The 24,835-nt window shown below is 50.3% G+C and overlaps 2 protein-coding genes across 3 annotated transcripts in view; both read left to right on the forward strand.

The window, feature by feature from the left end:
• The window catches only part of LOC101742364 (CDK5 and ABL1 enzyme substrate 2), a 55,484-nt gene that overhangs the window by 28,061 nt on the left and 2,588 nt on the right, over window positions 1-24,835 (forward strand). The gene's annotated exons all lie outside the window — the stretch shown is intronic.
• LOC119628441 (uncharacterized) lies at window positions 1,584-23,955 on the forward strand. The gene is made up of 3 exons (XM_038010568.2): window positions 1,584-3,297; window positions 7,817-13,586; window positions 23,860-23,955. The coding sequence occupies exons 1-2, from the start codon at window positions 1,584-1,586 to the stop codon at window positions 13,327-13,329; spliced, it is 7,227 nt and encodes a 2,408-aa protein (XP_037866496.1). The 3' UTR covers window positions 13,330-13,586; window positions 23,860-23,955.

The following is a 24,835-nucleotide window of genomic DNA, read 5'->3' on the forward strand; positions in this document are numbered from 1 at the left end:
TTGACATGCGCGACATAGTTCACGCGGAGCGGATTGGTGCAGTAAGACGCAATTTCATTGAGGGCAACGACAATCGTCCTCGTATACTATCAGTACGACTGGCCCGTCGCTCGGTTCGCGATGCACTATTGAAGGGAGCCCGCGTGCGCCGTAACCTCTCCACTACTGATTTAGATGTACCTGGCCCCGTCCGTACTGTATATTTAAATGAACGTTTGTCCGCATATAACCGCAAGCTGTTTGGTACTACCCGTCAAAAGGGAAAGGATAAAGGTTGGAAGTATGTCTGGACCAAGGACGGACGAATTTATATTCGTCGTGGTGATGGTACTCCTGCGCTCAGAATCAGAGTTCAGGCCGACGTGGAGAAGTATTTTGGCCCGGATACAGTTTGATAAAAATTATTATGTACAATATTTTTCCTATGTTTAAGTGTAACTTTATTTCAGAAACTGATACTATGTGCTTTGCATTTTTTCTACTATTTATAAACATGTCAATGTTCCGATTTGTTTATTGTTATGGGTTGTATTTGCTATTACTTATTATTATCATTATTAATCAATATTTTAATTGTTTTTCAAATCATTACAACGCAATGATTTGTGGCTTATCTTTTGAGTTTATATACGTTAATGATTATACTTCTACTGTGCGGAGTTATTGTGGTGTTCTCTGGTCTGGGTGGGTGTCTGGATTGAATTTGAATACTGATACCATTTCTTCTTTATCAGATTTTGATAGTTTGGTCTTGCTAAGCGTTTTGAATGAAAACTTTTTAAACAGTAATAGCATTAAAACTGATAAATTAAAGGATTTTTTCCAGATACACCCACACATTCTGCGCACATTGTGCATGTCTCGTTCTGATTGCCTTACTTTTATAAATGGTACGTAACCGGAAAGTAGTGTTTGGTCTATTGAATGCAGGCTCTTTGTCTACAAATCGGGACGAATTTCTTTTGGCCATGGCTCGCCATTCTGTTGACGTTATGGCTATAAACGAGACTTGGCTTAGGTTTGGGGAGGAGGGCCGTGCACCTTGTGTGCCAGGCTACAGGCTCAAGCATATTCCTCGACCAGTTAGTATAAGGGGTGGTCGTGGTGGCGGGGTGGCCTTTTATCTCAGAGCTGATATAAGTGCTCGAGTGTGTAAGCACCCCGGACATTTGGATGTTGAACAGTTGTGGATAACAGTGAATTTTTGCGGGAAAAAGCTATTAATAGGCACTGCATATCGCCCCCCTTGGTCTGATCTGGAAAATTTCCTAGAGGGATTGACCGAAAGTATTGGTGCTATGGCTCCTTATGACAATATAGTGCTTCTCGGAGATTTTAATGTAAACCTATTGGACTGTAATTGTTCTAGAACAAAAAAAATAAATGAATTTCTAAGCCACTTCAGTCTCTCGCAAATAGTAAGGACTGCAACACACTTTATGAGTGGTAGTAGTACTTTGTTGGATGTTATTTGTACTGACATTGGCGTTAATGATGTCGGGGTTGATTATATTCCCGAGCTTGGCCACCATGCTTTTGTCACATGTGAGACTTTGATCCGAAAGGAAAGACCAATGTCTAGAATGATAACTTCCCGTCAATTTAAAAATATCTTAGAGGAGTTCTTTACTCAGGATCTAAATATAATACCCTGGTCGAACATCACCCTCCTGGATGACGTTGACACGATGGTTTACACCTTTTCTATGTTTATTCTGTACCTGTACGATCTCCATGCTCCGCTCAAAACCCTGAAATTCAAAACACGTTCCACTCCTTGGATTACTGATAATGTCCGATTATTGTTTAAATTGCGAGATGCTGCACGCTATAGATCACATGTAACTCAGGTTCATAGTCATAAGCAGTATTATTTAGACCTTAAGAAGCAGGCAGCTAGCGTCTTAGCATCGGAAAAAAAGACCTACTACAACAATTATATTAATAGCAACTTCGGAAACCCTAAAAAGTTATGGAAAAATCTGAAATCTGATGTGATTCCGTCACATCAGGAGAAAGCATTGCCTGAACACCTTAATGACGCTAATGCTATCAATGAAGCTTTTCTGGATGTACCCGGGGTCTGTAGTTCTGACGTTTCAGGATACTCATTCTTTGAGTATTCTAACACATCTCCAAAGTTTACGCTTAAAACTGTCAACCAGGATACGGTTCTTAAGATTATTAACAGCATTAAATCCAACGCTCAAGGCACTGACGGGATAAGCGGTGAGATGATATCGCTCTCACTGCCTTCAACATTGGAGGCGATTACTAGCATTATCAATAAGTCCATTGATACAAATACATTTCCTGCTCAGTGGCGATGTTCTGTGGTTAGCCCTATTCCGAAAGTCACGCACCCTCAAGCTTTTAAAGATCTTAGGCCTATTAGTGTGTTGCCTTTTCTGTCCAAGATCTTGGAGAAGGTAGTTTACTCACAGGTAGCGGCATATATCGAATCAAATAACATTCTTCCAGAGTTTCAATCGGGTTTCAGAAAAAGCCGAGGAACGGCCGCTGCTCTTACTGACATTGTGGGTAATATTCTCGAGGCTCGGGACAGGAGCCAGGGTACGATACTGACGCTGCTGGATTTCTCACGGGCTTTTGATACAATTAACACTGCCTTACTCTTAGCAAAATTAACTCACTACGGGTTCTCTGATAATGCTGTGGAATGGTTTAGCAGTTATATGTCGAGTAGAACGCAATTTGTACAAATACGGAAAGAAGATGGAACTAAACTAACCTCTACTTCTAAGCCGATTACTAGAGGCGTTCCCCAAGGTTCTGTCCTGGGACCATTGTTGTTTATTTTGTACAGTGCAGATATCATTCAGTGTTTCAAGAATTGTAAATATCATGTTTATGCTGACGATGTACAATTATACCATTCTTTTGATGTTGGAGATACCCCTTCTGCTGTCAGTTTTATCAATGAGGATCTGCAGAGGATTGTCTCTTGGTCTGAACAGAATTCCTTAGTACTGAACCCCTCTAAGTCTAAATACATGATACTAGGCAGTAAATCTCAGATAGCAAAGATTTTATCACTCGATCCTAAGGTGACTGTTTCTGGTAAGGAAATTGATCGGGTGGAGTTAGCATGCAGTTTGGGTTTGACAATTGATCCCGAATTGCGATTCGAGGCCCATATTACAAAGAACTTAAGAGCTTGTTTTTACAGACTGAAGATTCTGTACTCGTTTAGACAGTACGTCAGTGTACCCATTAGGAAGTTGCTTATCGATAGTCTAGTTTTGTCGAAATTAAATTACTGTGATACTGTTTATGGTCCCTGTTTACTCTCGAGAACTGAAAAATTAATACAACGCATTCAAAATGCCTGTGCCAGGTATTGCTTTGACATTCCCGTGAGAGGACACATAACGCCCTATTTAAATGATCACAATATATTGAAAATGGCAGCTAGAAGAAGGTTGCACTTAGCAGTCTTACTATTTGGAGTGATTTCGACACATGAACCTAGGTACTTGTATGAGAAGTTGGATTGGAGAAGTACTCAGTACAGGTATGGCTCACGAGCTACTGTTAAGCCATTGTTGACGCCCAAATACAGAACAGCTGCTTTTCGGGGAGCGTTTAAATACGCAGCTACGCATTGCTGGAATGATCTCCCTCCACCTATTCGTCACATTGTAACAAAGCATGGCTTTATTAATCGTTTAAAATCATTTCTTTTGGACTCACAAAAACTAATCTAATTTATAGTATTTATAGTAACTAATTTAATCCTAGCTTGTGAAAACTTCCTTTTATTAAATTTTTATTTATTTTTATATTTTTTTTAAGCTGCCCACAGGTTGTTATTACTGTGTGCTTATTATGTTTTGTATTCGGGTTCACCATTTAATTTGATTTTTGTTTTGTTTTTTTCTTAAATTTTTGGTTTTGTTTTCGGGTTCACCATTTCATTTGTTTTTTATTTTGTTTTTTCTTAAATTTTTATAATTTACTAATTTTACTAATTTATATCATATTCTGAGTATGTACACACGTACGGAGTCTTCATTCCCGCAAAGAACCAAAAGGGAAACGGGGGTGACTGAAAATCAGCGCTGTTCAATTTATCAACCTTGAACAGCAATAGCTGAGCCACCTCCTTTTGCCTTTTTCTCTTTTTTTTGCTTTTCTTTTTTTTGTATTTCATTTTATGATGTGAAAGGCAATAAATGATCTTTATTATTATTATTATTATTATTATAATGCTAACGGACTCGCGCGTCAGCGCGATCAAGTATATGAGTTTCTCCGTGACAATCTCATCGACATCCTTCTGGTGCAGGAGACCTTCCTAAAGCCCTCGCGTCGCGACCCCAAAGTCGCGAATTACGTCATGGTTAGGAATGACAGACTCTCCGCCCACAAGGGCGGGACTGTCATTTACTATAGGAGGGCCCTGCACTGCGTCCCTCTCGATACTCCCTCGCTCTTACATATCGAGGCGTCAGTGTGCCGCATCGCGCTGACGGGACACCAGCCGATCGTCATCGCATCCGTTTATCTCCCCCCTGACAAACCCCTCCTGAGCAGTGACCTCGAGACACTGTTCGGTATGGGGGACGCGGTCATCCTGGCAGGCGATTTAAATTGCCACCACACTAGGTGGAACTGCCATCGCACGAATGTGAACGGTAGGCGTCTCGACGCGTTCATAGACGACCTCACATTCGAAATATTCAACCCCCCGACCCCCACGTACTATCCGTATAACGCCGCGCGTCGTCCGAGCACAATAGATCTGGCACTGCTGAGGAACGTAACTCTGCGCTTGCGCTCCATCGAGGCAATGTCAGAACTCGACTCAGACCACCGACCTGTCATCATGCAGCTCGGTCGCCCACTCAACCGCGAACCAGATACGAGGACCATGGTGGATTGGAAGAAGCTGGGCACGTGCTTAGCTGACACCGCTCCACCAATCCTCCCTTGCGGCCCGGATTCAACTCCATCCCCCGAGGATACCGTCGAATCCATAAACATCTTCACTGATCACGTCTCGACGGCGATCATAAGATCTTCGAAACAAGTCGATGTGGAGGACTGCTTCCACCGCATCAGACTTTCCCCCGATCTTAGGGACCTCGTTAGAATCAGAAACGCGGCAATCCGGGCCTACGATCGATATCCCACGGATTCAAACCGGACTCGGATGCGTCGCTTACAGCGGGAGGTCAAATCCCGCTTAAGCGACGCCCGAAACGAAAACTGGGATAGTTATTTAGAAGAACTCGCGCCCACTCACCAAGCATACTGGCAACTAGCTAGGACCCTCAAGTCCGAAACTATAGCCACTATGCCGCCTCTCGTACGCCCCTCAGGCCAATCACCGGCTTACGATGACGATGACAAGGCAGAGTTGCTGGCCGATGCACTGCAAGAGCAGTGCACCACCAGCACTCAACACGCGGACCCCGAACACACCGAGTTCGTCGACAGGGAGGTCGAGCGCAGAGCTTCCCTGCCGCCCTCGGACGCGTTACCCCCCATTACCACTTCCGAGGTCAAGGAGGCGATCGATAGCCTACAACCACGGAAAGCTCCCGGCTCCGACGGCATCCGCAACCGCGCGCTTAAACTGTTACCAGCCCAACTGATAACGATGTTGGCCACCATATTAAATGCTGCTATGACGAACTGCATCTTTCCCGCGGCGTGGAAAGAAGCGGACGTTATCGGCATACACAAGCCGGGCAAACCGAAGAACGAAACCGCGAGTTACCGCCCCATCAGTCTCCTCCCGGCGATAGGCAAACTATACGAACGGCTCCTTCGTAAACGCCTCTGGGACTTCGTATCCGCGAACAAAATTCTGATAGACGAGCAGTTTGGATTCCGCGCCAGACACTCGTGCGTCCATCAAGTGCACCGCCTCACGGAGCACATCTTACTAGGGCTGAACAGGCGGAAACCCATTCCGACAGGAGCCCTCTTCTTCGATATAGCGAAGGCGCTCGACAAAGTCTGGCACAACGGTTTGATATACAAACTGTATAACATGGGAGTGCCAGACAGGCTCGTGCTCATCATACGAGACTACTTGTCGAACCGTTCGTTCCGATATCGAGTCGAGGGAACGCGTTCCCGGCCCCGTCACGTCACAGCCGGAGTCCCGCAAGGCTCCGCCCTCTCCCCGTTACTATTCAGTTTGTATATCAACGATATACCCCGGTCTCCGGAGACCCATCTGGCGCTCTTCGCCGATGACACCGCCATCTACTACTCGTGTAGGAAGAAGGCGTTGCTTCATCGACGACTTCAGACCGCAGCTACCACCATGGGACAGTGGTTCCGGAAGTGGCGCATCGACATTAACCCCACGAAAAGCACAGCGGTGCTCTTCAAAAGGGGTCGCCCTCCGAACACCACGCTGAGCATCCCTCTCCCGACTAGGCGCGTCAACACCCCCGCCCCCGCCGTTCGCCCAATCACGATGTTCGACCAGCCCATACCGTGGGCCCCGAAGGTCAAATATTTAGGCGTCACCCTCGACAGTAGGATGACATTCCGCCCCCACATCAAGACGGTACGCGACCGTGCCGCCTTCATTCTAGGACGTCTCTACCCGATGATATGTAGGCGAAGTAAAATGTCCCTTAGAAATAAGGTGACACTCTACAAAACTTGCATACGCCCCGTCATGACCTATGCAAGTGTAGTGTTCGCTCACGCGGCCCGCATACACTTAAAATCCTTTCAAATCATTCAATCCCGTTTTTGCAGGATAGCCGTCGGAGCCCCGTGGTTCGTCAGGAATGTCGACCTCCATGACGACCTGGACTTAGAGTCCATCAGTAAGTATCTGCAGTCGGCGTCCATGCGCCACTTCGATAAAGCGGCACGACACGAGAACCCTCTCATCGTGGCCGCCGGTAACTACATTCCCGATCCTGCGGACAGAATGGAAAGCAGTCGACGTCGCCCAAAACACGTCATCTCGGATCCTCCCGATCCACTAACGGTGCTTTTAGGTACTTCAAGCACCGGTCACCGTTCTCGTCGAACCCGTCGCTTGCGACGAAGGGCTCGACGAGTAAATTAACTCTCAGACACAGCCCACTGAGTTTCTCGCCGGATCTTCTCAGTGGGTCGCGTTTCCGATCCGGTGGTAGATTCTGCGAAGCACGACTCTTGCTAGGGTTCGTGTTAGCAACATCGTCAGGTTTGAGCCCCGTGAGCTCACCTACTAAAGTTAGGGTTACGCTGACATAGCCGCTAGGGCTATCAGCTTAGGTAGGAATAAAAAAAAAAAAAAGGCAAAAACAGTTCTCAGCGAATCTCCGACATAGAAACATCAAGACAGAAACAGTTCCCAGTGAATCTTCGACAAAGAACCATCAGCAAGATAGAAACAGTTCTCAGTGGATCTTCGACAGAAACAGTTCTCAACAGACCATCAAGACAGAAACAGTTCTCAGCAGATCATCAAGACAGAAACAGTTCTCAGAAGCTCTCCGACACAGAAACATCAGCAAGACAGAAACAGTTACCAGCAGTTCTCCGATAGTACAGTTACCACCAGTGAATCAGCTACCAGTGAACCAGACAATCACCTGTGAAACCTCGCTACAGAAGCCGATACCCATCGAAAGAAACAGCCGTCTTCTACCAGCGCACAAACAGACAGCAAAAACCATTATTACACGACTCGGAAACAGCCATACAGACCGGGTCGTGTACATTTCATGGTCCATTCGAGCCGGATCGAAGACAATTTCATTATTCTTTCGAGCCCGGTAGAGGATACGTTTTGAAAAGGAAACTGGAACAATGCCGATAACGCGGTCAACAGGAAGAGGACGGATCGAAACTGAACAGTCGCCGCCCTCAGAAACCACAGCTACAACACAGAGCATGTGGACAGAAACAACCGCGAATACCGTCATGAGTCTGGTAGCCCCCACAACAGAATCATCGTGCGCAACAGCCAACACGGAAGCCACGACGAAACTCGCAGAGAAACCTGGGAACTCAAAAACAGAGGCCGTCAAACAGTATATAGCCAAACAGAATGACGTGCCAACAAAACAGCGCGCCGGTACAGTCAAAACTGACCGGTCGCGAAACAGAAAAGAACAGAAGATAGCCAAAGCTAGAGAAGAGCTCGCCCGCCTACAGGTGGAGTTAGCAGCCGCCCAATTGGCCACGCTCGAAGCTGGATCTGATGACGAAAACAGCGAATCAGAATACAGTAAGTCAGAACTCGACGAAAGAGTGGGCACGTGGTTGGAAACCCAACCCACAAAAACAGAAAATGACGACCAACATAAGGAAACACCGGCGGGAGCCTGCGACAAACAAGACTTCTCAGATCTAACCGCAGCAATAACACTCGCCGTCAAAGCCGCCCGCGAACCAAGATACACAGAATTGCCATTCTTTAATGGCAATCACCAAGACTGGCTATCCTTTCGCGCAGCCTATCAAGAGACAATGAATTCCTTTACAAAAACTGAAAATATAAACAGACTCAGAAGGAACCTGAAAGGAAGGGCAAAGGAAGCCGTTGACGGATTACTTATAACGAACGCTGATCCGTCCGACGTCATAAGAAGTCTAGAAGCGCGATTCGGAAGACCGGAAACGATAGCCATAACGGAGTTAGACACGCTACGAGCTCTGCCACGACTAACAGAAACACCAAGAGACATATGTATATTCTCCAGTAAGGTGACCAACGCCGTAGCTACGCTTCGTGCATTAAAGTGCACACATTACTTATATAATCCGGAAACTACCAAAACAATATTAGAAAAACTCACACCGACACTACGTTACCGATACTACGACTTCACCGCGGTACAACCGAAGGAGGATCCGGATCTGATTAAATTTGAAAAGTTCATGAAAAGAGAAGCCGAGCTGTGCAGCCCTTATGCACAGCCTGAACAGGCGGGGCACTACTCGCAGCCCGCACAACATAACAGACGCACACAGAACGTGCACATAGTCAATGAGAAGCCATCACGAGCTAAATGTCCGGTATGTAGCAACACTGAACACACCACAACAGACTGCTACATATTCAAGAAGGCAGACTCAAACACAAGATGGGACATCGCTAAGAATACACACCTGTGCTTCCGATGTCTCAAGTATAGAAATAAAACCCACAACTGTAGACCGAAGACTTGTGGCATCAATGATTGCAAATATACTCACAACAAGATGCTACACTTCGACAGAAAAATTGAAAAAACAGACAACAGTGACAAGGAAACAACAGAGAACATTAATTCCGCTTGGACCGGAAAACAGAAACAGTCCTATTTGAAAATAATCCCAGTCCAAGTACAAGGACCAATAGGCACGGTTGATACATACGCGCTGCTCGACGATGGATCAACGGTAACACTGATAGACGAAATTATTTGCAAGAAGACTGGAATAACAGGACCAATCGATCCGTTACACATACAGGCGATTAACAACATAAAATCAACGGAAACAAGGTCAAGAAGAGTCAGCCTCACGCTCAGAGGCCTCAACAGTCGAAAAGAAATAATACAAGCGAGAACAGTTAACGACCTACAAGTAACAGCACAAAAAATACCAAAGGAACAGATAGATGAGTATTCGCACCTACGAGACATCAGTGACATCATCACGTACGAGAACGCGAAACCTGGAATCCTGATTGGCCAAGACAACTGGCACATGTTACTAGCTTCGAAAGTTAGACGAGGCAACAGGAATCAGCCAATAGCGTCACTGACACCTCTAGGCTGGGTATTGCATGGAGGTCGCACTCGTACCCTAGGCCACCATATAAACTACATAAATCATGCTAGCGAAACCCAGGAAGATGATAAAATAGAAAATCTGGTAAAACAGTATTTCGCTATGGATGCGCTATGCATCACACCAAGAAGACCAAAAACAGACCCAGAGGAACAGGCGCTTCGCATCCTCAACAGCAATACAGTCCACACAACAGATGGAAGATACGAAACTGCTCTGCTCTGGAAAACAGATAATGTCAGTCTACCAGACAACTACAATAACTCGTTAAAGCGACTGATAAATATAGAAAACAAACTCGATCGTAATCCGGAACTGAAACAAAAATACACAGAACAGATGGAAGCACTCGTAGCGAAAGGCTACGCCGAGCCCGCTCCAAAAACAAAAACAGAGAACAAAACGTGGTATCTACCTCACTTCGCCGTCGTGAACCCCCTGAAGCCGGAAAAACTCCGAGTCGTCCACGACGCCGCCGCCAGAACAAGAGGGGTAGCTTTAAATGATATGCTGCTTAAGGGACCGGACCTACTCCAATCACTACCAGGAGTGATAATGCGATTTAGACAGCATAATATAGCAGTAACAGCAGACATCAAGGAGATGTTCATGCAAGTGAAATTGAGACATGAAGACAGAGACGCGCTCCGCTATCTCTGGCGCAAAGATCGCCGAGATGACAAGCCCCCAGAAGAATACAGAATGACCTCGTTGATCTTTGGTGCGTCAAGTTCTCCTTCCACAGCAATATATGTAAAGAACTTGAACGCCCAGAAACATGAAGCCACGCACCCGGAGGCGGCAGCCGCAATACAGAACAAACACTACGTAGACGACTACTTGGACAGCTTTAAAACTTTAAAAGATGCAGTACGCATAACAACAGACGTTCGTCGAATACACGAAAAAGCTCATTTTGAATTAAAACAGTGGAAGTCAAACTCGCCGAGCCTACTTGAAACCCTTGGTGAAAACGAAAATGGAAATCAAGTGGAACTGTACAAGCCTGAAGAAAAAACTGAACGAGTACTCGGGCTCATATGGAAAACAGAAAAGGACGTGCTTACCTTCGACCTCAATCTGACAAGAATACCTCCACCGCTCGTCGAAGGCAAGACGCCGACCAAGAGAGAAGCACTAAAAGTCGTAATGTCGTTATTCGATCCGCTAGGCTTCGTGTCCCCAGTCACAAATAGAGCAAAACAACTTCTGCAAGAAGTGTGGCGGCGAGGAACATCATGGGACGATGAAATAGATAACGACCTGTCGACACACTGGCAGGCCTGGGTGAAGCAGCTGAGAAACCTGCACAATATAGCCATCCCAAGATGTTACTTAAACTACAGCGACACGACCACATTACAGCTACACGTCTTCACCGACGCAAGTGAATCCGCCTACGCTGCAGCACTATACTGGCGAACGATAAGTCCGAATAATAGAATCGACGTGTCACTGATTATGAGCAAAGCAAAGGTAGCGCCCCTGAAACTCACTTCTATACCGAGACTGGAACTACAAGCCGCCGCTCTCGGAGCACGCCTCGCTGAAGCTGTAATAGCGGAACACGACAGAAAGCCGGATTCGAAGACCTTCTGGACCGACAGTAAGACAGTATTAACATGGATAAGAACGGGATCACGCTCGTACAAACCATACGTCGCCCACCGCCTGGCTGCTATAGAAGATAGTTCAACAGTAAACGAGTGGCGATGGGTACCCACGAAGCATAACGTGGCCGACGACGCAACTAGAGACGTGCCAATATCGTTCAACAACGAACACAGATGGTTCAGAGGACCGGAATTCCTACACCAGCAAGAAGAATCCTGGCCTACGGAATCAGCAACAGCAACAATAGAACCGACAGGCGAAGAAAAGATACATCACACGATCGCCGTCAACCTTAAAAACAGACTAACTGAAGGTTTACCAGACGTATCCCGGTTCTCGAATTGGGAAAGACTCCGATACACCACAGCCAGAGTCCTACAGTTTATACAACTTTGTAGGCGCAGAACAGAACAGGTACACCATAGAAAAAACAAAAGAAACAAAGAAGCAGACCCCGCGTGGGTCGAACGTAAACAACGAACAATGGTTTCGCCGAAATCCTTTAAAACCAAAACGGAAGATAGAAAATACCATCCGATCTCAGCTGAGACATTGAAAACGGCCGAGGAACTGCTTATGCGCGCGACACAGGAAGAAAGCTTCGCTCAAGAAATCAAGGACATCCAACAACGAGGAGGCGTGAACCAGAATAGCCGCCTCCACAAACTCAGTATTGTATATGAGAACGGATACCTACGAATACGAAGCCGTATCGAAGCAGCAGAACGAATACCAACAGAAATAAAGAGCCCGGTGATCCTGGACGGAAACCACCTCGCAACTAAGTTGTGGATAAAATATATTCATCACAGATTACATCATGCTGGAGTCGAAGCTACAATTAACGAGTGTCGTCAGCAATACTGGATAGTGCGTATACGCCCAGTGACTCGCACCATAGTGAACAAATGCCTACAATGCAGAATGAAGACACAGATACCGTCGTACCCGAGGACCGGAGATCTACCACCGTGCCGTCTAGCCCATCACAAAAGACCATTCACTTTCACGGGAGTTGATTACTTCGGTCCGCTAACAGTCACAGTCGGACGAACCAACCAAAAGCGATACGTAGCAATATTCACTTGTCTAACAATACGAGCCATACATCTTGAAATAGCCGCATCACTAAACACCCACTCTGCGGTAATGGCGCTCCGAAGAATGATAGCACGACGAGGTTGTCCGACGCAGTCGGACAACGGCACCAACTTAAAAGGAGCAGACAGAGAACTACGCCGAGCCATCGACGGTGCAACCGCAAAGGAAGCAGCGAACAGAACGATCTCCTGGAGATTCATCCCACCCGGAGCACCGTTCATGGGAGGTGCCTGGGAAAGGATGGTGCGCTCGGTAAAGGTCGCGTTAACGGCAACACTCCATGAGCGAAGTCCGACGGAGGAAGTGCTCTCGACGTTATTAGCTGAAATAGAATATACGGTAAACAGTCGGCCTTTGACTCACGTTTCGGTCAGCGTGGACGACCCCGAAGCCCTAACCCCGAACCACTTACTACTAGGCGGGCCGGGGCGAGTACCAACACCAGGGACATTTGATGAAAGAGACACATTGACGCGAAACAGTTGGAGAGCGGCACAACGACTCGCTGACCTGTTCTGGACGAGGTGGGTTAGAGAGTATCTCCCCGAGCTGCAGCACCGGCGGGAGCCTCATGGCCGAGGCATCCCCGTGAAAAACGGAGATTTAGTCCAGCTTGTGGACAAAAACTTGCCACGAAACACATGGGTGCGAGGAAAAGTGATCGCGACGTATCCAGGACCCGACAACGTGGTGCGCACCGTAGATATCAGAACCAAAGGGGGAGTTCTACGGAGACCAGTACGAAAACTAGTGATCCTGCCCATAGAAGACGACCATCCTGCACCGAGAAGAAATGCGACGGACTCGCACGGCGGGAGTAATGTGCAGGACGAAATCGATTTTAAATAGTTTTATCAAACAAATAGAATTAATATAGTTGATAAGTAATTACGTAACAAAAATGTATAATCTTAAATTATTTTATATGCAATATGTTAGTGTATCAGATCAGAGAATGTAAATAGACCAATAGGAACGATTTGTGGAGCGCTTTCACTACGGTAACATACAGAACAAGGGACCCTCCAAAAGTGGCGCGTCGATAGCGTCGCGAGATGGGGTACTGAAATAAATATAAAAGGATGGCCATTTATAGGCAAAAACACGTGAATTCTCGACGCATTGTCGCTGGCGTCGCGACCTTGGATCGTAAAAACAATTCGAACTTGTTGATTGTGCATTCGAAACGACATCCTCACTATCATTTCACGCATATCATATTATTAAATTTATTTATATTATTCGGCGAGCAAAATAGTCTTTTTAAAGACTGAACCCCCACTGCGATCACCGCTTGTTGTGGCACTCACAACCCAGTGGGGCCCCACCTTCCAAACTCCACCCCAATCCCCAGCCAACTGCCGTTTTCACGGCAAAGGCACTCCCCCCCTTTGTTGCTGGTAAAGCACAAGGGGTGAACTCCTACTCAGGGGACTCGCCTTTCGGCGAGTTGCTTTAAGTCCCGGGGACGCCCCCCCTGGGCACAACCACCATGGCGGACGACGACCCCGCCATGTTCGTCCTTTTCGTCCGGGAGTTTTGCCCGGACATCATGACTCAATTTAAGGCCCATAAAGCCAAATTAGCAGCTCAGTCCCGCGCACCGCTCGCCGCCGCCGCGAATATCCCAGACTCGCCGATGTCGCCCCCCACCCCCGCGCCCGCGTCGATAGCGTCCTGCGCGGCATCGAGCTCCGGCTCCGACTCCGAGTCGGAGATGGAGTTCGAGTCGGCCGCCAGCCCCGAACCCGGAACCTCCGATGGGTTCACCACCGTCGCGCGCGGGAAAAAACGCGCCCGCGCCGTGGAACCGTCCGCGGCGCCGAAACAGCCAAAGGCCGCGAACGCGTCGCGTCCTAAAGTCGTGGTCTCACCCGACTCCCCTCGCCGCGCAACCCCGTCGCCGCGACCCCAACCCGCGTCCGTCCGCAAAATTCCCGCGCCGCCGCCGGTAATTTTGCAAGATAAGACCGCGTGGGATCGCGTATCCCGTGCCTGTAAGGCACAAAACGTAAACGTCATCCATGCGCGTAACATCGCGCACGGCATTCAAATAAAAACGGCCTCACCGGACGACCACAGGGCGCTGACAGCCCACCTCCGAAAGGAACGCATAAGCTTCCACACTTATGCGCTCCAGGAGGATCGCGAGCTCCGCGTAGTAATACGCGGAGTACCGAAGGAGCTCGACGTCGAGCTGGTCAAGGAGGACCTCATCGGGCAGGCGTACCCGATTGTAAGCGTGCACCGAATGCACAGCGGGCGCGATAAATTCGCATATAATATGGTTCTCGTCGCGTTAGAACCAACCGCCGAAGGCAAACGGATTGCCTCAAGCCTCCGCACCGTTTGCGGCTTATCCGGGGTCACCGTCGAGGCCCCATATAGAAAAGGCACTCCCGGGCAGTGCCACCGCTGCCAGCTGTACGGCCACTCCGCGCGCAACTGCCACGCGCGTCCGCGGTGCGTTAAGTGCCTCGGTGACCACGCGACAGCCGACTGTTCGCGGGTCAAAGAGACCGCGACCGAACCTCCGAGCTGTGTGCTCTGCCAGAAGCAGGGCCACACAGCCAACTACCGCGGATGCCCCAAGGCCCCGCGGAAGCGTCTGGCCAACGCGCCCCCAAAAACCGTCGGCCCAAAGACTTCGGCGCCCCGTGCGCCGAAGCCTGCCTTCGTGCCGGCACCGGTGCCCACCGTCTCCGCGTGGGCAAAACCGCTGCCGCTCACGCTGGCAGGGAAACCACCGGCACCCCAGCCCCTGCTCGCGCCGCGCCCCGCCCCCGCGCCCGGTCCCGCGCCTCGCCCCGGCCCCGCGCGGCCTGCCGTTAACGAATTCTCAATCGTGCGCGATTATATCGCCGCGATAAATATCGACCGCATGCGTGCGTTCGCCTACGCCATGCGCAGAGCGGTCACGGCCGAAGACCGCCTAAACGCGACGTTCGAGTACATCGACGTCATCGAGTCCGTCCAGCGCACGCTGGTTTGATTACCGGTAATCAATGGCGTGCAACGGTAGGGAAAAACCGCGTTCCATAAAGTTAGCATTTTATAATGCTAACGGACTCGCGCGTCAGCGCGATCAAGTATATGAGTTTCTCCGCGATAACCTCATCGACATCCTTCTGGTGCAGGAGACCTTCCTAAAGCCCTCGCGTCGCGACCCCAAAGTCGCGAATTACGTCATGGTTAGGAATGACAGACTCTCCGCCCGCAAGGGCGGGACTGTCATTTACTATAGGAGGGCCCTGCACTGCGTCCCTCTCGATACTCCCTCGCTCTTACATATCGAGGCGTCAGTGTGCCGCATCGCGCTGACGGGACACCAGCCGATCGTCATCGCATCCGTTTATCTCCCCCCTGACAAACCCCTCCTGAGCAGTGACCTCGAGACACTGTTCGGTATGGGGGACGCGGTCATCCTGGCAGGCGATTTAAATTGCCACCACACTAGGTGGAACTGCCATCGCACGAATGTGAACGGTAGGCGTCTCGACGCGTTCATAGACAACCTCACATTCGAAGTATTCAACCCCCCGACCCCCACGTGCTATCCGTACAACGCCGCGCGTCGTCCGAGCACAATAGATCTGGCACTGCTGAGGAACGTAACTCTGCGCTTACGCTCCATCGAGGCAATGTCAGAACTCGACTCAGACCACCGACCTGTCGTCATGCAGCTCGGTCGCCCACTCAACCGCGAACCAGATACGAGGACCATGGTGGATTGGAAGAAGCTGGGCACGTGCTTAGCTGACACCGCTCCACCAATCCTCCCTTGCGGCCCGGATTCAACTCCATCCCCCGAGGATACCGTCGAATCCATAAACATCTTCACTGATCACGTCTCGACGGCGATCATAAGATCCTCGAAACAAGTCGATGTGGAGGACTGCTTCCACCGCATCAGACTTTCCCCCGAACTTAGGGACCTCGTTAGAATTAGAAACGCGGCAATCCGGGCCTACGATCGATATCCCACGGATTCAAACCGGACTCGGATGCGTCGCTTACAGCGGGAGGTCAAATCCCGCTTAAGCGACGCCCGAAACGAAAACTGGGATAGTTATTTAGAAGAACTCGCGCCCACTCACCAAGCATACTGGCAACTAGCTAGGACCCTCAAGTCCGAAACTATAGCCACTATGCCGCCTCTCGTACGCCCCTCAGGCCAACCACCGGCTTACGATGACGATGACAAGGCAGAGTTGCTGGCCGATGCACTGCTCTTGCACTCAACACGCGGACCCCGAACACACCGAGTTCGTCGACAGGGAGGTCGAGCGCAGAGCTTCCCTGCCGCCCTCGGACGCGTTACCCCCCATTACCACTTCCGAGGTCAAGGAGGCGATCGATAGCCTACAACCACGGAAAGCTCCCGGCTCCGACGGCATCCGCAACCGCGCGCTTAAATTGTTACCAGCCCAACTGATAACGATGTTGGCCACCATATTAAATGCTGCTATGACGAACTGCATCTTTCCCGCGGCGTGGAAAGAAGCGGACGTTATCGGCATACACAAGCCGGGCAAACCGAAGAACGAAACCGCGAGTTACCGACCCATCAGTCTCCTCCCGGCGATAGGCAAACTATACGAACGGCTCCTTCGTAAACGCCTCTGGGACTTCGTATCCGCGAACAAAATTCTGATAGACGAGCAGTTTGGATTCCGCGCCAGACACTCGTGCGTCCATCAAGTGCACCGCCTCACGGAGCACATCTTACTAGGGCTGAACAGGCGGAAACCCATTCCGACAGGAGCCCTCTTCTTCGATATAGCGAAGGCGTTCGACAAAGTCTGGCACAACGGTTTGATATACAAACTGTATAACATGGGAGTGCCAGACAGACTCGTGCTCATCATACGAGACTACTTGTCGAACCGTTCGTTCCGATATCGAGTCGAGGGAACGCGTTCCCGGCCCCGTCACGTCACAGCCGGAGTCCCGCAAGGCTCCGCCCTCTCCCCGTTACTATTCAGTTTGTATATCAACGATATACCCCGGTCTCCGGAGACCCATCTGGCGCTCTTCGCCGATGACACCGCCATCTACTACTCGTGTAGGAAGAAGGCGTTGCTTCATCGACGACTTCAGACCGCAGTTACCACCATGGGACAGTGGTTCCGGAAGTGGCGCATCGACATTAACCCCACGAAAAGCACAGCGGTGCTCTTCAAAAGGGGTCGCCCTCCGAACACCACGCTGAGCATCCCTCTCCCGACTAGGCGCGTCAACACCCCCGCCCCCGCCGTTCGCCCAATCACGATGTACGACCAGCCCATACCGTGGGCCCCGAAGGTCAAATATTTAGGCGTCACCCTCGACAGTAGGATGACATTCCGCCCCCACATCAAGACGGTACGCGATCGTGCCGCCTTCATCCTAGGACGTCTCTACCCGATGATATGTAGGCGAAGTAAAATGTCCCTTAGAAATAAGGTGACACTCTACAAAACTTGCATACGCCCCGTCATGACCTATGCAAGTGTAGTGTTCGCTCACGCGGCCCGCATACACTTAAAATCCTTTCAAATTATTCAATCCCGTTTTTGCAGGATAGCCGTCGGAGCCCCGTGGTTCGTCAGGAACGTCGACCTCCATGACGACCTGGACTTAGAGTCCATCAGTAAGTATCTGCAGTCGGCGTCCATGCGCCACTTCGATAAAGCGGCACGACACGAGAACCCTCTCATCGTGGCCGCCGGTAACTACATTCCCGATCCTGCGGACAGAATGGAAAGCAGTCGACGTCGCCCTAAACACGTCATCTCGGATCCTCCTGATCCACTAACGGTGCTTTTAGGTACTTCAAGCACCGGTCACCGTTCTCGTCGAACCCGTCGCTTGCGACGAAGGGCTCGACGAGTAAATTAACTCTCAGACACAGCCCACTGAGTTTCTCGCCGGATCTTCTCAGTGGGTCGCGTTTCCGATCCGGTGGTAGATTCTGCGAAGCACGACTCTTGCTAGGGTTCGTGTTAGCAACATCGTCAGGTTTGAGCCCCGTGAGCTCACCTACTAAAGTTAAGGCTACGCTGAAATAGCCGCTAGGGCTATCAGCTTAGGTAGGAAAAAAAAAAAAAAAAAAAGGCAAAAACACAGTTCCGATTGCATCACCTTACAGTCCGGACGTGTTTTTACGAGAAACTGTCGCTGCCGTCGCGATCTTGTGTCTTGAGTTTCGCTGCATTGTCGTTGTCGCATCGATCGCGGCATTGTTGCGAATTCTTGACGCACTATCGCTGGCGTCGCGTCGCTTGGGTCGTAAAAGCAACTCGAACTTGTCGATTGTGCATTCGTAACGACTTCACATTATCACCCACTCATATCATTTATTAAATTTATTTATTTATTCGGCGAGCAAAACAGTCTCTTTCGAGACTAACCCCCCGCTGAGATCACCGCTTGTTGTGGCATTCTCACAACCCAGTGGGGCCCCACCTTCCCAAACTCCACCCCAATCCTAGCCGACTGCCGTTTTCACGGCAAAGGCACTCCCCCCCCTTGGAGCTGGTAAAGCTCAGGGGGTGAACTCCTACTCAGGGGACTCGCCTTTCGGCGAGTGTGCCTTAAGTCCCGGGGACGCCCCCCCCGGGCAAAAACGTAAGATGGAAGAAGAACTTTTAGGGTTTCTCGGGTTACTTGCCGAAAAGTACCCGGTGTTATCCAACCTCACGGCCGAATTCGCGGCCTACAGGGCCGCCCGCGCGAGTCCCGCCCCGCCCGCGTCCCTCGCCGCGTCATTTCGAGCCGCGCAGTCATGCCCCGCCCCCAAACCCAATTTGAGCGCACGTACGCACGTAGCGACTCACGAAGCGCCTAGCGCCAACGAAGCGCCTAACGCACCCGCGACGTCATTCTCGCCAATATCATCCGTCGCGTCGTCCGTAATAATTAACTCAGGTTCAGACTCCGATACCGGATCGGAGATGGACTTCGAGTCCGCGACGAGCCCGCAGCCCGGAACCTCGGATGGGTTCCAAACGGTAAAACGCGGGAAAAAACGTACTCGCGCCGTGGAGTCCCGGAGCTCCACGACAAAACAAACCAAGTCAGCGACTGCCTCCCGTCCGCAGGTAGTCGTGACACCGGAGTCGGACTCCGGCCGCCGCGCAACCCCACCGCCGCGTCCCAAGCCCGCATCCGCGCAAAAAACCGTCGCCCCGCCCCCGCTGATTCTCCAGGAGAAGTCAGCGTGGAACCGCGTCTCCCAGGCCCTTCAGGCAAACAAAATAAATTATACCCATGCGCGTAACGTCGCGCATGGGATTCAGATAAAGGTCGCAACGCCGGGCGACCATAGGGCCCTCTCAGCATACCTCCGAAAGGAGAACATAGGTTTCCACACCTATGCTCTTCAGGAGGACCGCGAGCTCCGCGTAGTAATACGCGGAGTTCCGAAGGAACTCGACATAGAGTACGTAAGGGAGGATCTGACCGCTCAGTCCCTCCCGATAGTAAGTGTGCACCGGATGCACAACGGCCGCGACAAAAAACCATATAACATGGTTTTAGTCGCTCTAGAACCAACCCCGGAGGCCAAGAAAAAGATCGCATGTCTCGCGACAGTATGTGGCCTATCCGGGGTTACCATTGAAGCCCCCCATAGACGTGGCACTCCCGGACAGTGCCACAGATGCCAACTATATGGCCACTCGGCTCGGAATTGCCACGCGCGCCCCCGCTGCGTGAAGTGTCTCGGCGATCACGCCACGGTAGATTGCTCGCGAGTTAGGGAAACCGCGACCGAACCTCCAAGCTGTGTCCTATGCCTTAAGCAAGGGCACCCCGCGAATTACCGTGGATGTCCTAGGGCTCCGCGAAAACGTCCGACCCACCCAGCCCCCCGTACCGTCGGCCCAAAGACTTCGGTGCCTTCAGCACCGAAACCCGCCTTCGTACCGGCTGCGGTTCCCACCGTCTCGGCGTGGAATAAACCGCTGCCGTATACGAGGTCGGGAACACAAACCGCACCCCAGCCCCCGCTCGCGACACGTCCCGCGCCGCAGCCCCTGCTCGCACCTCCCCCCGCGCCCGCGTACCGTCCCCCGCAACCCTCAGCCGTCAACGACTTCACGCTCGTGCGCGACTTCGTCACGGCGGTCAACTTCGACCGTCTGCGATCGTTCGCAGACGCGTTGCGAAGGGCGGTAAACCCCGAACAACGGCTCGCGGCCGCGTTCGATTACATGGACGTTTACGAGTCCGTGGCCCGTACTTTCTAAAATCACCGGTAATCAATGGCGCAAAACGCTAGAGAGAAACCATATTCCCTTACGTTAGCATTCTACAATGCTAACGGACTCGCGCGACAACGCGATCAAATTTACGAATTCCTCCGCGACAATCTTGTAGATATTCTGCTAGTGCAGGAGACCTGCCTGAAGCCCTCGCGTCGTGACCCGAAAGTCGCGAATTACGTCATGGTTAGGAATGACAGACTCACCGCCTCCAAAGGCGGGACTGCCATTTACTATAGGCGGGCCCTGCACGTTGTCCCTCTCGATACCCCCTCGCTCTCACATATCGAGGCGTCAGTGTGCCGTATCTCGCTGACGGGACACCAGCCGATCGTCATCGCATCCGTTTATCTCCCCTCGGACAAGCCCCTTCTGAGCAGTGACATCGAGTCACTGTTCGGCATGGGAGACTCCGTCATCCTGGCAGGCGATTTAAATTGCCACCACACTAGGTGGAACTGCCACAGTTCAAACATAAATGGTAGGCGTCTCGACGCGTTTATAGACGACCTTACCTTTGAAGTAGTCGGTCCCCCAACTCCAACATGTTATCCGTATAACATCGCGCTCCGTCCGAGCACTATAGACCTGGCACTGCTGAGGAACGTAACTCTGCGCTTGCGTTCCATCGAAGCAATGTCAGAGCTCGACTCAGACCACCGACCTGTCGTTATGCAGCTCGGTCGCCCCCACAACCCAGTCACAGCTACGAGGACCATGGTGGACTGGAAGAAGCTGGGCAAATGCTTAGCCGATGCCGCTCCACCAATCCTCCCCTGCGGCCCGGATTCAACTCCCTCCCCCGAGGACACAGTCGAATCCATAAACATCATCACGGATCACATCTCTTCCTCGATCATAAGATCCTCAAAAGAAGTCGATGTGGAGGATAGCTTCCACCGCATCAGACTGTCCCCCGAACTTAGGAACCTCCTAAGAGTTAGAAACGCGGCAATCCGGGCCTACGATCAACTTCCCACGCACTCAAACCGGATTCGGATGCGTCGTCTACAGCGGGATGTAAAATCTCGCCTAAGCGACGCCCGAAATGAGAATTGGGATAGTTACTTAGAAGGACTCGCGCCCTCTCATCAAGCATACTGGCGACTAGCAAGGACTCTCAAGTCCGAAACTACCGCTACTATGCCTCCTCTCGTACGCCCTTCAGGCCAACCACCGGCTTTCGATGACGATGACAAGGCAGAGTTGCTGGCCGATGCACTGCAAGAGCAGTGCACCACCAGCACTCAATACGCGGACCCCGAACACACCGAGGCAGTCGACAGGGAGGTCGAGCGCAGAGCTTCCCTGCCACCCTCGGACGCGTTACCCCCCATTACCTCTGACGAAGTTAGAGAAGTAATAGACAACCTTCAACCTAAGAAGGCACCCGGCTCCGACGGCATCCGCAACCGCGCGTTAAAACTCTTACCAGTCCAACTGATAACAATGTTGGCTACCATCTTAAATGCTGCTATGACGCACTGCATCTTTCCGGCGGTATGGAAAGAAGCAGACGTTATCGGTATACACAAGCCGGGCAAACCGAATAATGAAACCGCTAGTTACCGACCGATTAGTCTCCTCCCAGCGATAGGCAAAATTTACGAACGGCTCCTTCGGAAACGCCTCTGGGACTTCGTTACCGCGAATAAAATTCTAATAGACGAGCAGTTTGGATTCCGCGCCAAACACTCGTGCGTACAACAAGTGCACCGCCTCACGGAGCACATCTTAATAGGGCTAAATAGGCGTAAACAAATCCCGACCGGCGCCCTCTTCTTCGATGTAGCGAAGGCGTTCGACAAAGTCTGGCACAACGGTTTGATATACAAACTGTACAACATGGGAGTGCCAGACAGACTCGTGCTCATCATACGAGACTTCTTGTCGAACCGTTCGTTTCGATATCGAGTAGAGGGAACTCGTTCTCGTCCCCGTCATCTGACTGCCGGAGTCCCGCAAGGCTCCGCACTCTCCCCGTTACTATTTAGTTTGTATATCAACGATATACCCCGGTCTCCGGAGACCCATCTAGCGCTCTTCGCCGATGACCCATCTAGCGCTCTTCGCCGATGACACGGCTATCTACTACTCGTGTAGGAAGATGTCGTTGCTTCATCGGCGACTCCAGACCGCAGTAACCACCATGGGACAGTGGTTCCGGAAGTGGCGAATAGACATTAACCCCACGAAAAGCACAGCGGTGCTATTCAAAAGGGGTCGCCCTCCGAATACCACTTCGAGCACCCCACTCCCCAGTAGGCGCGTAAACACCTCCGCCGTTAGCCCCATCACTCTCTTTGACCAGCCCATACCGTGGGCCCCGAAGGTCAAATACCTAGGCGTCACCCTCGACAGAGGGATGACATTCCGTCCCCACGTAAAAACGGTACGCGATCGCGCCGCGTTTATACTAGGACGACTCTACCCAATGCTTTGTAGACGAAGCAAACTGTCCCTCCGTAACAAGGTAACCCTCTACAAAACTTGCATACGCCCCGTCATGACGTATGCAAGCGTAGTGTTCGCTCACGCGGCCCGCACCAACTTGAAACCCCTTCAGGTAATACAATCCCGATTCTGCAGGATAGCCGTCGGAGCACCATGGTTCCAGAGGAACGTGGACCTCCACGATGACCTGGAGCTCGAACCCGTCAGTAAGTATCTACAGTCGGCATCGCTGCGCCACTTTGAGAAGGCGGCATGACGTGAGAACCCTCTTGTCGTGGCCGCCGGAAACTACATACCCGATCCTGTAGACCGTTTGGTAAACCGTCGACGTCGCCCAAAGCACGTCATCACGGATCCTCCTGATCCACTAACGGTGCTTTTAGGCAATACAAGCACCGGTCACCGTCCTCGCCGAACCCGTCGCTTGCGACGAAGGGCTCGACGAGCGAATTAACCCACAGACACAGCCCACTGAGTTTCTCGCCGGATCTTCTCAGTGGGTCGCGCTTCCGATCCGGTGGTAGATTCTGCGAAGCACTGCTCTTGCTAGGGCGGTGTTAGCAATTCTCCGGTTTGAGCCCCGCGAGCTCACCTACACAAGCTAGGGTAAGCTGAAATAGCCTCTCAAGGCTATCAGCATAGGTAGGAAAAAAAAAAAAAAAAAAAAAGGCAAAAACAGTTCTCAGCGAATCTCCGACATAGAAACATCAAGACAGAAACAGTTCCCAGTGAATCTTCGACAAAGAACCATCAGCAAGATAGAAACAGTTCTCAGTGGATCTTCGACAGAAACAGTTCTCAACAGACCATCAAGACAGAAACAGTTCTCAGCAGATCATCAAGACAGAAACAGTTCTCAGAAGCTCTCCGACACAGAAACATCAGCAAGACAGAAACAGTTACCAGCAGTTCTCCGATAGTACAGTTACCACCAGTGAATCAGCTACCAGTGAACCAGACAATCACCTGTGAAACCTCGCTACAGAAGCCGATACCCATCGAAAGAAACAGCCGTCTTCTACCAGCGCACAAACAGACAGCAGAAAATATTATTACACGACTCGGAAACAGCCATACAGACCGGGTCGTGTACAGACACTAAATTTACGAACTAAGTAATCGCTAAGATTACTATAGCTGATGCAAGTTCTCATCAAAATTTGTTCTTTCGAGCACATCCGAAATATATTCTTCCATGAATTTTCTTTCGTAATAACGAGAATGCAAATACCATCCTTAGACACGATCTCAATTCTGAATTTATGAAATACCTAACGGTTTTCACACCCTTGAAATTGTTACATAAAAATTCTTCGCGGTGGATGTAGAATGGTGGCACTTTACCGTTCGGTTTATTTTGTACACGATGTTATTCCTTTATTCTAAATGTTCATTCGCAGACACGTACGTATTTTTAAGTAACTACGTATTTTATTAAAAATCATGGTAGATGTCTGTACATGGCATAGATACTCGCATCGCACGAAACTCTCACAGCAGGTGTCAAGCTTTAGGAAATGATGACTATAACAATTTTCGCATTCCGGACACCAAAAAAGGGTGCTTGTACTTATGTACGCGCGTAAGAAGGTATACTTTTTTTTTTTTTTTAAATATTAAATAATTCATAATAAATATTTAACGTTAATAATATA

The sequence above is a fragment of the Bombyx mori genome, chromosome 4 (genome assembly GCF_030269925.1).
Source record: "Bombyx mori chromosome 4, ASM3026992v2".
Lineage (NCBI taxonomy): Eukaryota > Metazoa > Arthropoda > Insecta > Lepidoptera > Bombycidae > Bombyx > Bombyx mori.

Coding starts and splice junctions, on each gene's coding strand:
- LOC119628441 (XM_038010568.2), top strand. CDS start 1,584: ATGATAACTTCCCGTCAATTTAAAAATATCTTAGAGGAGTTCTTTACT. Junction 3,298..7,816: donor TTACTGTGATACTGTTTATG/GTCCCTGTTTAC, acceptor CGCGGTCAACAG/GAAGAGGACGGATCGAAACT.